The sequence below is a fragment of the Onychomys torridus genome, chromosome 8, assembly GCF_903995425.1.
Source record: "Onychomys torridus chromosome 8, mOncTor1.1, whole genome shotgun sequence".
NCBI classification, from domain to species: Eukaryota; Metazoa; Chordata; class Mammalia; order Rodentia; family Cricetidae; genus Onychomys; species Onychomys torridus.
Window position 1 is genome coordinate 17,704,116 of NC_050450.1, and position 16,367 is coordinate 17,720,482.

General features: G+C 52.3%; 2 protein-coding genes across 4 annotated transcripts; both read right to left on the reverse strand.

The window, feature by feature from the left end:
- Window positions 1–553: 553 nt before the first annotated feature.
- Window positions 554–4,170, reverse strand: Dnase1l2 (deoxyribonuclease 1 like 2). Its single transcript, XM_036195792.1, is given in 7 exon segments — window positions 554–1,666; window positions 1,971–2,222; window positions 2,329–2,502; window positions 2,504–2,618; window positions 2,695–2,778; window positions 2,864–2,952; window positions 3,086–4,170. Coding segments are annotated over 7 exon segments (912 nt in total). The 5' UTR covers window positions 3,230–4,170; the 3' UTR covers window positions 554–1,612.
- Window positions 4,171–4,247: 77 nt separating this feature from the next.
- Window positions 4,248–15,426, reverse strand: E4f1 (E4F transcription factor 1). 3 transcript variants are annotated; one of them, XM_036195790.1, is made up of 14 exons: window positions 15,178–15,426; window positions 11,740–11,891; window positions 10,102–10,213; window positions 7,611–7,804; window positions 7,403–7,523; window positions 7,081–7,233; window positions 6,818–6,984; window positions 6,294–6,503; window positions 5,829–5,934; window positions 5,543–5,760; window positions 5,187–5,385; window positions 4,969–5,111; window positions 4,840–4,902; window positions 4,248–4,764 (listed from the first exon to the last, which is right to left on the reverse strand). In XM_036195790.1, exons 1-14 carry the CDS (start codon window positions 15,332–15,334, stop codon window positions 4,408–4,410), a joined length of 2,352 nt encoding a protein of 783 aa, XP_036051683.1. In that variant the 5' UTR covers window positions 15,335–15,426; the 3' UTR covers window positions 4,248–4,407. The 3 variants fall into 3 exon arrangements, with proteins under 3 accessions (XP_036051683.1, XP_036051681.1, XP_036051684.1); XM_036195788.1 differs by having other exon boundaries at window positions 5,829–5,937; XM_036195791.1 differs by having other exon boundaries at window positions 5,829–5,937; window positions 7,081–7,140; window positions 15,178–15,422.
- Window positions 15,427–16,367: the final 941 nt, after the last annotated feature.

A 16,367-nucleotide genomic window follows, 5' to 3' on the forward strand; every position in this document is an offset into this window, starting at 1 on the left:
TTTTGGAACCTTTAAGGCCAGACAGTCTCTGTCCCCAGTTACCCACCAGGACCTCCAGAGAAAATCCTTCTGGCCACATAGGTTTTCACTGAGGAGTAGACAGAGGAACCTGAGGAATAGGAATGTGGAGGATAATGACTAAAGAGTTGCTTCCTTCCCCTGACCACAGCCATTCCTGCCCCAGACAGGGTCTCATGTGCCCAAGATGACTTTCACACTATTTAGTTGAGGACTGTCTCAAGTCCCTGAATCTCCTGCCTCCACCTCCTGAGTGCTGGGATTACTGATGTGCACCAGCACTGCTGGTTTCTGTGGTGCTGGGGATCAAACCCACAGCTTCAGACATGCTAGACCAGCACTCTACCAACTGAGCTGCATACCTAGCCCAGTATTGCTTATTCAGTGGCAAGATCCTGAATGTTACCATAGATTTGGCAAGAACCAGTCTTGTAGGTTGAGAATGAGGTTGATTGAACACCTACCTAGTATGCTCTAGGCCCTTGGTTCAATTCCCAGAAATGCCAAAACAAACGGAACCAAACTTTTTTTTCCCATATGATTCAAACCTATTTCTCTAATGCCACTAAAGATATGTTATTGACCTTGGGATATAAAGACGAGAAACTTTAACAACCAGAAATCTCATGAGAGCCTTGTGTGGACAGAGCTATTTCCTGCTCCTAATGTGATGGCCCACCTGAGCATAAAACCTCTATTCTCCCAAGGCCTTGCCCAGCCCAGGACTTTAGGGAAAAAGCTACATAAGACACCTTTGAAGGGCTCAACTCAGTCAAGGGTGCAGGCTCTGGGCAGGACTTTAGTGCCAAGCAATTTCCCTTGTCTTGCTGTGGGTTCCTTCCCAGAAAGTCCCAGAAGAGCTCGCTCACTGAGGGGGCTGGGGGTACAACCTTCCTTGCTTCTTGCAGTGAAGCCTCTGCTTCAGATGAGCATATCCCAGGGCTGAAGTCCAGTAGGGTCCAGAAAGACATTACCACCCAAGCTGCTCTTGGGGTTACAGTTCATGGAAGCATTTAAAGTTTGCACAAAGGAAGTAAGAAGATAGTGCTGACATGGTCTAGAGGTAGCCAATTCCTACCAGGCTGTGAAGTGGATAAGCTAAGCCATCCAGTTCCCTGAGAGCAATGGAAACACAGATACTGGGCATTAAGACCAAGTTTTTTGGAGCTGAGGATCGAACCCAGGGCTTTGCGCTTGCTAGGCAAGCGCTCTACCACTGAGCTAAATCCCCAACCCTAAGACCAAGTTTTGTAGCCTAGGGACAGAGGTCTCAGAAAGCATATGAGGCCTCCTCCAGTCTGTGGGTAGTCCTGGCCAAGAGCAGCTTGTTTATTAAGCATGCAGCTATGTTCTTGATGCTGCTCTGGTACCTTTCGTGGGTACTCCCCACAGCAGCCCTGTGAGGTAGGTGATGCCATCACAGATGAGGAAACAGGCTTGAAGTAATCCTGTGATGTGTCCATAGCCACTGTCCACACCAGCTGGCCCTGCCCTGTATTCTCAATGGGTGGGTGGCCTGCCACCCAGCAATCCATTATGGGGCCATTCCTTGTGGCTGGAGTCTGCAGGTGGTATATCCTGGAGGCCTTAGCTGTCAGTGAGACTTGAAGGTCACTTCCACAGGAAAATGGTCGCTGATGGCAAGAGCCTGGAAGGAGAGGGGTAGAGACCAGCAGTTATGCAGAGCAGCATGTCCCTTAGCTGTCTCCACCTGAGAAGCGGGGTGGTGAAGTTGGGGTGGCCACCCTTGGGCCTCATGGTGCCCCCATGTGACAAAGAACAGAAATACAGTCGCTTCCTGGGCCCCTGGCACTCTAAGGATCCTTGGCTACAATTGTCTTTGCTAGAGGGAGCTGCAGAGCAAACTCACAGCAGGTATTTCTGTGAGCCCGCTCCCGAGTGGGCTAGCATACCTGCTGGATCCATCTCTACTAACCCTATCCCACACTCACCTGGGTCTGATCTAGGCCAAATTCCTCCTGAAAGTTGTGAACAGAGGCTGACTGGGGCTTCAGGCTCCTGCGCAGGTGGGCACCACTCACTACAATCCGGTCGTAGGCACAGTCTGAGTTTCCCACTGTGGTGTCCGCACTGTCTGGGATGAGCCACTTAAATACCTCACTACTGCGCAGGCGGATTGACGCCCAGTCATGTGCCTTTACGTACTTGCAATCAGCATTAAAGTCACCCAGAAACAGCATGTCCTGTGGGCAAGCACAGCAGGTAAATCTTAGCAATGTTCAATGGTCCAGATCTCCGAGCACACCTTTAGTGTTCTGGGATGTGAGTTAGGGGGTGGGGGTTGCCTACATCCGTGTTCCACTTGTCAATCACATCAAGGTACACGTCGTAGAGGGCATCGATCTCTGCCACTGCCTGGTGTGGTGCTGCATGCAGGGGGATCAGCACGAGCTCCTTGGCGGCTGTGGAAGGTGAGAGTATGAGAGTCAAGGAAGGCCTGGCAGAGGGAGGTCTAGGAAAGGACAGTATCAACCTCACCAGAGCTAGGAGCTGAAAATTTGACCACAAAAGGCTCCCGGCTGAAGGCATCCTCTGGGTCTGGATACTGGTATGTGCTCACAACTGACACTGTGTCTTTCCTGGGAACAGAGGACCGAGTTGTCTGTGGAGCTGGTCACCTCTGCCCATGTCCCCTCCCTTCACCCCACCCCTCACCTGTAGACAAACAGATACATTTCCTTGTATTGGTCACGTCCGAGTGGCTTGCTGCTCACAAAACTGTATTCATGCTTGGACACTCTGTGAAGAGATAGGCCAGTCCCTGGTCAAGGCACCAGACCAAGCTTGTCACTAGCTGGGGTTGTGGTGCCCGGCCCTGCCACACCTGTTAATTTGCTCCATGAGCAAGGACACCGCACTCAGGTCTGGGTCTCGTACCTCCTGCACCAGGGCGATGTCATAGCCAGCCAGGATCTGAAGGAAGAACCCACAGATGCACTGTCCCAGTCAGCCTAATTGCCCAGAGCCTAGCACCTAGTCCCATCTGCTCCCCGCCTCCCAAGCCCTTCATTCCTCATCCCATCCCCTCCACCCCTGCTGGGCTCACCTGTGCTATGACACGACCACAGTCTGCGTCTGACACTTTGTTGTCGCCAAAGCTCTGGATGTTGAAGGCTCCAATGCGCAGTGCTGTGGCCCCCTTGGCCCCCAGTGCCCAAAGTGCTGTCAGCAAGGCCCAAGGCCAACCCATGGCAAAGCAGAAAGCCTGGAGACAGGAGTGTCCCAGAGTAACACCAGATCATAGCTTCTCTGTAACCAATTAGTTCTGGTACCCATATTGACCTGCATTCCTACATTCTCCATGTTTCTTCAGTGTGTGTGTATGTGGGGGAGAGAGCACGATGACCTCTCATTGCAAGGATGGAAGGATTCTGTTCCCACCCAGCCTCCAGCCCAGCCCTCAGACTTACCTGGGCTGTAAATAAGGTAGAGTGTCCTGAGTCAGTGAGATTCAGTCCAGACTGAGGGCCTCTGTGGCCCAAGATGAACTGTAGTCTTGGACCTAAGGTAACTCTGATTCCAAAGCACCTACAGGTATTTGAAGCCCTGGACCAGGAAGGGGCTGGACTACAATGGGACCGCCCCTTCCATGGAGTGGATTCCAGAACTGGCTCCCATTCCAGAGACCCAAGAGGGCAAGACATGGGGCATATGCTAAACCAATTCCACTGACTTAGAATCATGGCAGAAGTCCCTGGGAGCCCTGGAGGAATCTCAACACTACAGTGAGGGACATCAATGCCCACAGCCAGCCTCTCCTTGTCTCCACCTCTCCAGAAACTAGATGGCCCAGCGTAAGGCACCTTGAATAGCATCCCATCAGGGAAACAGGCATGCAAATCAGGAAAGACCAGCCCTAGCCTGCTCTGTCCATCACAGAGGAAAACATCAGCTACTCAGGCTAATCCAAGGTCCCAGGTCTTTAGACCAACCCCCCAACCCCCGGCAGTCCTAGATTTCATAGGTGAGAAGGAACACTCACACCTGTAAAAGCTGGAGTCACAGATCCTGCTAGGTAGGGCAGCATCAAGAGGCTGTCTGCCAACATGCCAGAGACACCCACGCGCCTTGAGGCGCCACCAGGGCTGCAGGGCTGGAAGCCAAGTGTGTGGCTAGAGGGTGGCCTGAGCAGGCAGGTGTGTCCAGAGGGTACTTATGAAGGCAGTGGTACCCGCCCCAGAGGCTGCCTCAACTTCAACATCACAAGCTGCAGGTTTTCATGTTTTATTGTAAAGCAAAAAAACAAAACAAAAAACTACATATTCACATTCTTATCTCCTTTGGGTGCCTGAACCTCAATGTCTTCTGACCAGGTAGGTGTGGGCAGGCACTCAGGGCCCTCACTCTACCACAGTAGAGGCCCTCAAGCTATACGATGACTGTCTGCACCTCAAGTTGGCCCTCTGGTGAAGCAATGACCAGCTCTCCTCCATGTTCAAGGATCTCTATGTCCTCTGATGACACCATTGTCACAGTGGCCTGTTCTGCACTGTTTGGACCTGCGCGGGCTGTGAGCACTGTGCCCTCACTGATTGCTGAAGCCAGTGTCATGGCCACCTGCTCAGTAAGACTCTCAGGAGTGGCAATGGTGATTGTGTCAGCAGCAGCCGCCTCCGAGCCCAGTGCTGCCTCCTGGTCCATGGTCACATTCTGCACGATGATCTGGTGCCCGGCACCGGCCTGGTGTACAATCTGCTGTACCACCTTCATGATGTGACTGTCCACCTGCAGGGACCACGGTTCAGCTTGGAGGCTGCTCAGCAGCCCGATGACCCTCCCATGCCTCACCCAGACCCTCACCTCCGTCTGGGTGCCCTCAATGATCTCAGTGGCTTCACTGGTCTCCGTGTCATCTGCAGTAGCCTGGAAAGTCACTTAGGTCAGCTCAGGCTGTCCTGAGTCCACACCTGCCCACCAGCCTGTACCCACCTCAATAATGTACTCTTGGGTGTCAGCTACCACAGATGAGAACTCCACCAGCACAGTGTGGGGGTCTTCGGCAAGCACAGTGGCAGCTGCAGAGGGGCTCTCCTCAGCTACCAGCAACTCCTCCACTTCCAGCAGGCAACCCCCTGCCGACAAGGAAGCTCAGCTCAGTCAGGGCCAGCTGACCCCGGCCCTCACCCTCCTGCCACTGTGGCCCAGACCTTTGGTACGCAGGTGCCGGTTGAGTGTGCCATGCTCCGCGAAGCCACGGCCACACTTGTAGCACTTGAAAGGCTTCTCGCCTGTGTGGTGCCTCACATGCCGCACCAGTGAGCCCTTCTCCCGGAAGCCTCGGCTGCAGAACTGGCACACGTGGGGCTTCTCTTCCAGATGTGTCCGGAAGTGCACCTGCTGGGCATTCTAGGGAGACCCTTCTGTGACAGCCTGTTCTCAACCAACCCCCCCACACACACACACACAGGTCTAGGCTGGAAGGGTGTGACGGGACACAGCCAGGCCCCCAGTCAGACAAGGGAGGGTGAGTTCAGGCATAAGGATTCCAGGACCAAAGGCCTACCTTGGTTTTGTAACGCTTGCCACACTGGGGACAGGGGAAAGGCCGCTCATCTGAGTGGACGCGCCGGTGGCCCCGCACATGCGCAATGGTCTTGTACAGCTTCCCACAGTCTCCACAGCGGAAGCGGCGCTCGTGCACGTGCACCTCCTGGTGCTTCTTGAGCAAGTAGGCTTTGGGGAAGGCCTTGCCACACTGTGTGCAGGTGAACGGCCTGGGCCCTGAAGCCACACCCAGTGTTAGACCGTTGTCACCACCCACAGCTTCCCCCCACCTCCCTGCTACCCACCTATGTGATCTCTCTTGTGAGCCTCCAAGGTGGCTGCAGTTGGGAAAGTCTCACTGCACTGAGGGCACGGGTGTGTCCTAGGCACCGCCGAAGCTTCACTGGCCACCTGCTGGGGGACCACAGACCAACCTCTAGCACCTACTGTAAGCTGTGCTCCGAAGGGCCAAAACCAAGAGCCAGCCCTCTTCTCTCGGCCTTAGGTAAGGAAATTAATAGAGGGCAGGGTTACAGCCGAAAGCACTTCTCAAGTGAGGCACAATGGTGCACACCCACAACTCCAGCACTCAGTAGAAGCAGGAGGACCCAGAACTGAAGCCAGCATTGGCTCCACAGTAAACTCGGGGTACCCTAGGTGACATCAGACTGTAAACCTATACGCATGAGGAGGTGGCAGCCTCCCGCTAGCATGGTGAGCAGACCCTGGTTCAACCTCACAGAAGGGTCATGCCAATAACAGAAACCTACTGTCTCTATCTGTTCCACCTCCAGCAGTGGCAGTTCTGGGGGTCCCTCTCCCAGGGACTGGGGGCTGGACCCAGAGGGAGGGGCTGGCTCCAGAGTACTCTCCTCCCCAGCAACCCGCTCGAGGACGATGCCAGAATTCTGCATGGCCTGATGTAGCAGGTTCTCACGGCTGTTCTCGCTGGAACAGGGAAGCTCCTCAGGGTCTGGGGGCTATAAGGTAGAGGGAAAGAAGGAAGGAAGGATGGAGGCCTGCCAGGCAGCCCAGCACAGGGTACCCATTCTCATGCATTCCATACGGCAGACTTAGGACAGGCCCATCCTCGGTAAGTTCCATCCCACTCTCCCCAGACTTCACCTCACTCCACGGCAGCTTCCCTGCCTTGGCATGCCATCTACGAAGGAGTTCTCCTCACAACCTGATGTGCTTCCCGGGGTGGGGGTGAGGTGTAACTGTCCTGGGCCTGCTAAAGGCAGTTTCTGAACCCAGCCTGGCACCTCTGATCAAAGGATAGAGCAGCACCTACCTCAGGGGTCAGGGCTTTCATGCCCAGGGGAAGCTCCTGCATCTGGACATGGACTTCATGGATGACAGTGCCCTTGGCATCTGTCACCAGGTGAATCACAGGTGAGGTCTCCATGGGTTCTCCTGCCACTGATGACGAAACTGTCCCCACAGTGGAGGCACTGGACCCTTTAAGGCAGAGTTCAATGAGTCCTTGAAGAGCCTGAAAGCCAGTTTTGGCAACATCTGTCCTAGGAACTCAGGCAGCCTCCCCACCAAGCTGACCTGCAGGCACTTCCTCTTTGCCCACAACTGTGTCCTTGCTCATGCTGAAGCGGATCTTTTCTGTGCACGGAGTGAGAGATTTAAGGTGCCGAGTCAGTGCGCCGGACTCCCTGAAGCTCTTTCCACACTTGGCACATTTATAAGGGCGCTCATCTGTGAAAGGACAAGCAGCCCCCAGTGGGGATGGACAATGTCCTGTATTGAAAGGACTCCAGGCATGGAGCCTGTCTCTTCATCCAGAAGGACACAGGCCAGCTGCAGGGTGCCCCCAGAGCCAGTCGGCAGGCTACTTAGTGTGTAGTTCTAGCCCCAATTCACTTACCAGTGTGCCGCCTGTGGTGCCGGATGAGCGAGCCCTTGGTCCGAAAGGAGGCACCACAGAGCTTACACTCATGGTCCTTGCGGCTGCTGTGCGTTACCATGTGGGCCTTGAGGATGCTGCCCTGTAGGGAGGGGCAGTAAGGCTCAAGGCGCCTCACTGGATAGGAGTAGGCAGGGGAGCCAACGGGCGCTTGGCCCCAGGGGCTCACCGTTTTGAAGGTCTTGTGGCATAGCACGCACACGTAGCGGCCTTCCTTGTTCACCAGCAGCTTGACTTGGGCCTGCTCGCCCTCCCCAATAAGCCCAAGTTCCTGATGCTTAGGACTGCCTGGAGCCTCTGCCATCTCGCCATCCCCCGGCTCTGCCTCAGCAGCCACAATGACCTCTTTGATGTGCCCACTTCCTGAGGAGAGGCAAGTTAACATGAGCCTCGAGACCTATCACTACTACAGGCCCTGTTCACAGGGCTCCCTCCACAGGAATCCACTGGGAGCCACAGAACTGTCTAGACCACACACCACCCCAGCTCTAGGTCCTAGAACCTGGATCCAATCTTCACTGAGGGATCTATGCATCAGCTATTAGAGGCAGCCTGACATGTAGATAGAACACCTTCAATTCAGTATAGCTGCCTAAAGCTCAGGGCCCCCAGACTGTACCCAATATGGATACTCTCCCTAAGGAGACATCCAGTCCCTAAACCAAGAGACATGGGGTCTTCTAACAGGATGCCCAGGTAAACAGGCAGTAGACATCCTAGTTCAGCCCCCTGCATTTTTTCTGCTGGATGCTCCAGTCCCAATATAAAGGAAAGATAATTCTGGGTGCTGCACGCTGGCTTGGGCTGCCAGTAGTTAGGCAGGCAGGCCTAGCCAGATCCCTGCCTAGAACTGACTGGATAAACTAGACACCTGAGATGGCTAGAGAAAAGGAAGTCAGGTTTTTGCACTTCTCACAGGATGCTGAGGAATCTGACAATGTGCAAAGCCATACTATAAACATACTTCACATTTTCTACTCACAAAAGTGATGAGTGGGAACTAGCTGTGAAACTACTTCTTAGAAACCATCTCCGTCCAGCTGGTCTTGTTTTGACAAGCCATTCTCTCAAAGCAGAATGAATGAGCAACATGACTCAAACAATTAAGGGCATTTCTCACCCGTGCTCCAGTCCAGTGCCCCAAAAGTACCTTCCCAAAGGACAGAGGCCTGATGGGCAAGGAATACAAGTACACCAGCCCAAGAGGAAACTCGTTTGCTAGGCTAGATGCAAACCCCCTAGAGCTGCTACAGCCACTCCAAGCAGGCCTGCTGACCAGCCCACCTCCTCACTGCCCTTTCTTTACCCAGGGCATCAGCAATACTGGTGACCCCTGACTCCCCTCCCCTTGATTCCTACGAAGGGTACAGGAGAAGCAGAGGGTCCTTGAAGAAAGGACTGTTGTGCTAAGCAAAAGCTCTAAACTACTGGAGGCTGGGAGTGGGTGGAAAAGGACCCAGCTGGTAGAGCCTAGCTATACACCAGAACCCAGTGAACTTGTTTTCCCAAATAACACCTCCCACCACAGAAACTAAACTCTGTGCGAGGGCAGGAGCATGGCCCCACCCCCACATGACAACATTCCTAAATCTGACTGGCAAGGGGTGAGTCTCCCTGTTGCAGAAACATTGAGAAAGGCAGTGGAAGCCCAGGCAGGTGTCCAGATGACTCCTTGGGAAGGGTAATGTGTTCAGAGGCTCCCTTCCCAAGCCCAAGATTGGCTTTGTCAACAGATCCTCCCTCTTCCTGCCCCAATTGATTCTCATAGCTTCTCAAGATCAAGTTCTATCCATTGTCCCAATCACTTCCTGTCCACCTGGCCATTCACCCATCTGCCTTGGTCCCTGCAGGGCAATGATCATTCCTTTCCCAACATCCATCCACACTGGACTCAATCCAATCATCTTTCAATGGCTTTTGAACACTCAGCCAATCATACCTTTCCCGAACTCAGTCCCTGGCTCCCTTCACCTGTTCAAGCCCAGAATGCCCTTTGAATGTCCCCTGGATACTCAGCAGTCTTCAATTAATGAGCACTTGATCCAACCTAAGCCTCTCAGTAGCCCCTCTTCCCCTGCACATCAGTGAGTCAACTGAAAGCATCAGCCATCCAAGAGGCTTGGCGTTATATGCTCGTAAAAAGAATCTCAGGGCAACACTCCATGCCAGTGTAAACAAGCAGAGGGATAAAACCCAAGGTCAAGCCGCAAGTCAGGGCCAGCTAAAGCATCAGCAACACCCTGTCATCCCACTGACCCTCCCAAAGCAACTGCTGGGGCAAGGGGCCACGTTGGGGCACACTGATAGGTGCTGTTGGGGTGGCAGAGAAGTGGAGAAGATGCTAATAAGGACAGCCTGTAAAAGCACAGAAGAGGGACAAATTCATGGTGGTTTACAGACTGAGATTCCCAAATGCTTCCAAGTACTCCAGGCAGTAAGGAATGTCCTGGCTCCCCTTCCTCAAAGAACGTAATGGTTACTGACCCTCCTCCTGAAGGGCCTGCCCAGAGGAAGGCTCACCCAAGGCATGGATCCTCTATGGATAGACCTTGCTCTTGGGAGAGTGGAGGATGTGCCTATGGAGACCTCCAGCCCTGACTACAATCAGCCCTCCAGCCAATGCCTCAGAGCCAAGGGTGACCAATGGACAACTGGCTTACCAACAAGGTCAGGAGCATGGCTGATGTCTGCTGCCAGAGAGGTGGCCTCCACCACGATGTGGGCCACAGTGATGGGCTCCTCTGGACCTCCCTCTGCTGCAGATGGCACCACCTAGCAATGGGGCCAAAAGACAAGTGAGATGCATCTGTGGGTTCCAGAATTGACAGAGAACTGCCTTCTATGGAAGAGGGGGACTTGGGAAACACAGGCCTGGTCCAGGAAGGGGGGGGGCACTCCTCTGCTCCTCTTCCCTCCAAGGAACATAGCTCTAAGCCTAACTCACAGCTGTGTGTGTGTGTGTGTGTGTGTGTGTGTGTGTGTGTGTGTGTGTGTAGGGGAGGCTCTCCTCTTCCCTCCAATGAACATGGCTCTAAGCCTGACTCGCAGCCTGACTCCAGAGTCAGGATTAGCTCCAGCAGTCTACTGCCTCTGACCACCATGGGCTGGACACAGATCAGAGAGAGTACACAGCAAGGGACTCATAGCAGGCATGAAGCTGGGCTAGCTGCAGGAGTAAAGGCACACACACAGCTCAGCCAGCTTGTCAGAAGAAGGGCTGTGGGACAGACCTTCCTGGAGGGCACTCAGTGAGGGGGTAAATAGTAAGTACAAGGCTGGAAATGTATCTGTGTTTTCTCCTGGTCTTAGGCGACCCCTGTGAGAAGGATGTTTGTTTGCTAACCAAAGGGGTCACCACTCATGGGTTAAGAACCACTGTCTAGAGCAAAGGTACTAGAGACTGAACCTCTGTGCAGGTTAAGTAAACATTCCACTACTGAGCTATATTCCTAGACTTCTTTTCATTAATAAACACATAAAAATGTATTTACTTTTATTTTATGTATATGAGTGTTTTGCTTATATGTATACCACATGCATGCCTAGTATCCACAGAGGCTGGGAAAGGGCATTGGAATCCCCATAACTGGAGTAACACATGGTTGTGAGACACCATACAGGTGCTAGGAATTGAACCTGAGTCCTCTGAAAGAGCAACAAGTGCTCTTAACCACTGAGCCATCTCTCCAGCCTCCTTTAAAATGTTATTTTGAGTCTAAGTCACTTCAAGTTCAAGCTGGCCTTGAACCTGAAATCCTTCTGCCTGAGCTTCCTCTGTAGCTGGGATTGCAGGCCTAATTACCAAGCTTAGCCATAGCCTCTTCCTAATTCTACCTACTGATGGGAATGCTGTCTATGTGACAGCATTTAGTAAGACTATGTGAGTACATCCCAAAGCACATCACTGGGATTCAATCAAGTGGGCCTTCTTCATAGAGGTCCCAGGACTTCAAGAGATCTCTAAGAACCATGTGTACAGGACAGGGGATAAGGGAAAAACACAAAAGTTGCCATGATCTCTTAAGCTAAGACACCCCCTCAGACACAAGAAATGAAGGACCCCTGCCCCAAACTATGTAGGCTGCTGAAGTCGGTTACCCCAAGCCATCCAAAGCACCACTCCACTCTACTCCTGGTGGTACAGCTTAGTCTTCCTCCACCCACAGCCATGTCTGCCTTCAAACCGGACACATGTCCTAAAGCAGGTGTTCAGGCTGCACAAAACACTGTTGCCTCTTCCTTCTGGGAGGTGAGCCAAACTAGAGGAGTGTGGATGGCAGCAGCTAGTAGGGGCTTACCTCTTGGCCCAGCAGTGCACTGGCAGCAGGGGTGGTGGGCAGAGCCTCTTGAGGGGCCCGATGGCAGGTCTTCTGAATCTTGTGCTGGACAAAGTCTTCCAAGGCAGTGAATTCCACCTGGCAGCGGCCACATCTATGCACGTCATCCTCATCTGCAATAAGCCTCATGTCAAGGGGACTGGAGGCAATCAGGGCCTCATCCAGCTTCCCGTCAAAGCTAAGACGATACCCAAGAATGGCACCAAAACCAGAGCTGGTATGCCTGCTCACCTGGGAGCTGCTGAGGACATACTGGAGTACATCCAGGTCTGGGGAACCCTAACCTCATCCTTTAGAGGTCTACAGAAGCAAGGCCTAATAGGGAGACGAGCATTTTGCACAGGGTGACCCTGACCACGAGTTTATCCTGCAAGAGCAAACGGAAGCTGTCATATCCAAAGTCCTATACTCCAGAGCTGAGGAGAGAGAGGCTAGAGACACAGGAGCTCACCTAAGCAAGTTTGGGGATAGCAGAAGACCCAGATTTAAGAATTACTGGGGAGCTGGAGATGTAGCTCAGTGGTGGAACACTTGCCTAGCTAGCATGCATAAGAACCCAGAATCTGAAAAAATATTTTTTGAGGACCGCTGGTGATTTAATGTGTAGGCATCTCAACTGCCATCTCAAAGTTATTTCCACATCTTGAGAAAGATGAAATGGGGTAATGAGTTATGTATATCTATCTAGAGCACAACAGGGGCTCAGATGGGTGTCCACAGAGCTCTAGCTAATAGGCCAGCTTTTAAAAATAGTAGAAGCAGAATAGCAGGAGCCCTCACGCTGACCAATCTTACTATGTTGTGCATCTGCGTATATGGTGCTGAAAATGAGCCTTGAACATGCTAAGCAAGCATTCTACCAGTGGGACATATCCACACTGTGATCACTTTTCTCTGATGCTACATTGGTCCCCACTGGGTAGCATCCTGCTCCAGAGTATACTCCAAAGATAAAGCAGTCCAGAGTGGTTACAGTCCAGATACTGCGTCTGGGTTCCTCAGCACCATTGCAGCCCTTCCTGGCCCTGCAGGCGTTACATGATAAGCACATAAGAATTGTTTTTCTTTTTTCCTTTCTCCCTACTCCCTCTCTCTCTGAGACAGGATCTCTTTATACAGCCCTGACTGTCCTAGAACTCACCATTTAGAACCAAACTAGCTTCGAACTCAGAGATCACCCGCCTCTGCCTCCCAGGCGCTGGTGTGAACCACCACTCCCAGCCATTTTTCTTTTCTTTCAGATTGGTTTGTTTTTACTTCAGGTGTGCACTCTATGTATGCCACCACCACCCTGCTGCAGCAAGTACTCTCAACCACTGAGCCTTCCTTTCAGCTCAGCACCTAAGAATTTAATCAAATCATTCTAGAACCCTGGGGAAAGGTATGACTAAGTCCATCCTAAAAAAAGTACTAAGGTTCAAGGTCACTCATCTGAACCAGCCAGACTCAGCTTCCAAAACAGTCTGCTAGTTTCTACTGTCTTATACTCAGTCCTACATCAAAGTCAAACCCAGCCTGGTACAAGGGAGGAGTAAAATCAATGACAAATTAACCACCAAATAAAAGGACAAACCCAAGCTATGACTGGCACACAGGCACCTGTAAGAGGGTGGTGCCCTCCACATGGCTCACAGGCACAAACCAAGCACTCAAGTGCCTACCACCCTCTGACCCCTCTCAATTACAGGCTGACTCAGCACCAAGATATTGCTACTGGCTGAGCAGTGGTGGCACATGCCTTTTATCCCAGCACTCGGGAGGCAAAGGCGGTTAGATATCTATGAGTTTGAGGCCAGCCTGATCTACTGAGCAAGGTCCAGACAGCCAGGGCTACACAGAGAAACCCTATCTAGGGGGGAAAAAAAAAAGATATTGTTACTGAAAGAGCCCATGACCCACCAGAAAAGGACACAACTACCCCTTTTTACAATGAAAAAAGGCCATAACCAGAGTGGTTCTCAACATGTGGGTCCAAACCCTTCTGGTGTTAGCTATCAGATATTTACATTACAATTCATAACAGTAACAAAACGACAATTGTGAAGTAGCAATGAAATAATTTCTTTTGTTTGTTTTTCAAGACAGGATTCCTGTGTAGCCCCGGCTGTCCTGGAACTCCCTCTATAGACAGCTGGCCTCAAACTCAGAGATGAGATCCGCCTGCCTCTGCCTCCCAAGTACTGGGATTAAAAGTGTTCGCCACCATTGCCTGGCAAAAGGAAATAATCTTATGGTGGGGGTCACCACAACATGAGGAACTATATTAAAGGGTCAAAGGATTGCAGCATTAGGAAGGTTGAGAATCACTGCTAAAAACAAACCAAACAATCTGCAAGCCAACTGTGGTGGTGGTGCACGCCTTTAATCCCAGCATTCAGGAGGCAGAGGCAGGAGGATCTCTATGAGTTTGAGGCCAGCCTGGTCTACAGGTGAATTCCAGAACAGTGAGGGAGGGCTGTTACACAGAGAAACAAAAACCAAAACAACAACAAAAACAACAGAGAGAATCTCTAAAGAGATCCTTCTGAGGCTGTAACTGACTCTTTTCAAGCTGGAATAAGGGAGAAAAAAAATTACTGCGAGACTGAATCCTGAAGGGATAAAGAGCAGCACCCTTATAATATTATTTGCCAAACCGCTTCCTGTCTGATCACATCTACACTCCGTGGAACTAACTCAGAGTAGATACTTGAACCACCTCTGAAAGATATCAGTACCCAGAGAAGTAATCCTTAGTGTACCCAACACAGCCTTCGGCATAGACATGCTTTTAACTCTTCCCCATCCTTCTACAGAAATTAAAGCCACAGTCCTGGCTCCAATATGATCCTTGACAAGAACGAGATGAGTGACCCGACCATTTACAATCCTTGAACCTCAATTATCTGTCTCTGAAGTGAAGAGTAATTATAATAGTTCGCCTTTCGAGGTTGGTTTAAGGAATGGTAAAAGCCCATACAGCGGGAGTGATCTGCACATTCCTGGAGTCGTTGCTCCACCCTGTCGTGGAGACCCAGGTCCTCAGTGGGGCGGTGCCGCCTCCCCACGTCAGGTCCCTAATCCCTTTCTGCCCGGGCCTCTGGTCCCGCCCTCAGTCTCCAGCTCCTCCCGGGCCATCAAGGCCCCAGTGGCAAAGGAGGGGGACGCAGGAGGAGGGCTGGTGAGCGCCGAAGAGGTTTGAGATGTTTGGCCCGTTCTATTCCAAGGGGCTGAAGAAATGGGGTCCCTGTGAACCCTGGCCGCGGGCCCAGCGGGCTGGAGGGGGCCCGCGGGGAAGCCCGTGAGAGTTGTGAAGGTTTGCAGACACTTGAGAAGCCTGGATCCTGGCGAGTCTGTGCACCGCAGCCCGGGCAGAGCCGCCCGCACCCCGGCCGCACCAGGCTTCTGTAGCCTCGTTACCTTCCTCGCTGAAGGGCGCCGGGAGGCCAAGGAAGCCGCCGGAGGACAAGGCCGCCGTCGCCGCCGCAACCCCGCCCTCGCCCGCTTCACGCCCGGCTTCGGCCCGGGCTTCTGCCGTATGAGCGGCCGTCACCCGCACTGCCATCGCGCCCTCCATGTCGCAACGCGCCACAGGAAGATGGCGGATTTACGACCATGTCGTCATAACAACGGGCCGCACCGCCGTCTGCGTGTAGTACAGACGGGGGCGGGACCAGGATGAGTTTGACAGACGGGCAAAGAGGGCGGGGACTGCAGGTTGTGGCCTAGGGCTTCAGTAGAGGTGGAGCCTGGCTCTCAGAGGCGCAGGAGCCGGAGGTTATTGAGGGCGGAAGTGGGCGTGGCTTATCTAGTTCCGTTGGCCGGACTTAGCTGCGGGTGAGCTATCCGTGGGTTAAAGAATCTGACCACTCTCCCTCTCTCCCCTTATTTTAAAATGTGAATGGATCCTTTGTCTGCATGTACGTCTGTGCAGTGTCAGAAGAGGGCATCTGATTTCCTGGAGTTATACGTAGGTGTTGAGAATTGAACCTAGGTCCTCTGGCTAAGAGCCTGTGCATTCTTAGCCGCTGTACCATCTCTCCAGCCCAGGGAATCTGAACTCTCTAGGGTCGCTACCCAGCAGAGTCCTGGGCTCCGACCAGGGTTGCAATGTCAGAATTCCCTGGTGATTACTCTGGTCATGAGGAGAGATCTCCAGTTGGAGATGGTTCCTGTGCCCCTTTCCAACAACTTTTAATTTTTCATATAGTTTTTTTTTTAAGATTTATTTATTTAGTATACAGAGGAGGGTGCCAGATCTCATTACAAATGATTGTGAGCCACCATGTGGGTGCTGGGAATTGAACTCAGGACCTCTGGAAGAGCAGCTGGTGCTCTTAACCTCTGAGCCATCTCTCCAGCCCATATAGTTTTTAAGTTTTGAAAAGTACACGCTAAAATGGCCATTTGAGATACTTAGTACACCGACAGTATTGAGCACTCATCCCAAAATTTAGTACCAAAATTGGTTAGTTGGTTTTGAGACAGGGTCTGGCTTTGTAGCTCACAGTGGCCTGCAACTCAGTGCTGGAAATATGCCTTATTTAGTTCCAAAACATTTTCACCATCAAAACCTGTACTGGGTCTGTAGCTCGGTTGGCAAATGGCTC

Excerpts from the sequence above, each read along its gene's own strand:
- E4f1 (XM_036195788.1), bottom strand. The coding sequence starts at position 15,334 with ATGGAGGGCGCGATGGCAGTGCGGGTGACGGCCGCTCATACGGCAGAA. Across the intron at positions 7,234-7,402 it reads GCACCACAGGCGGCACACTG|ATGAGCGCCCTTATAAATGT; the intron begins GTAAGTGAATTG and ends GTCCTTTCACAG. Across the intron at positions 4,765-4,839 it reads TTGAGGGCACCCAGACGGAG|GTGGACAGTCACATCATGAA; the intron begins GTGAGGGTCTGG and ends TGGTCCCTGCAG.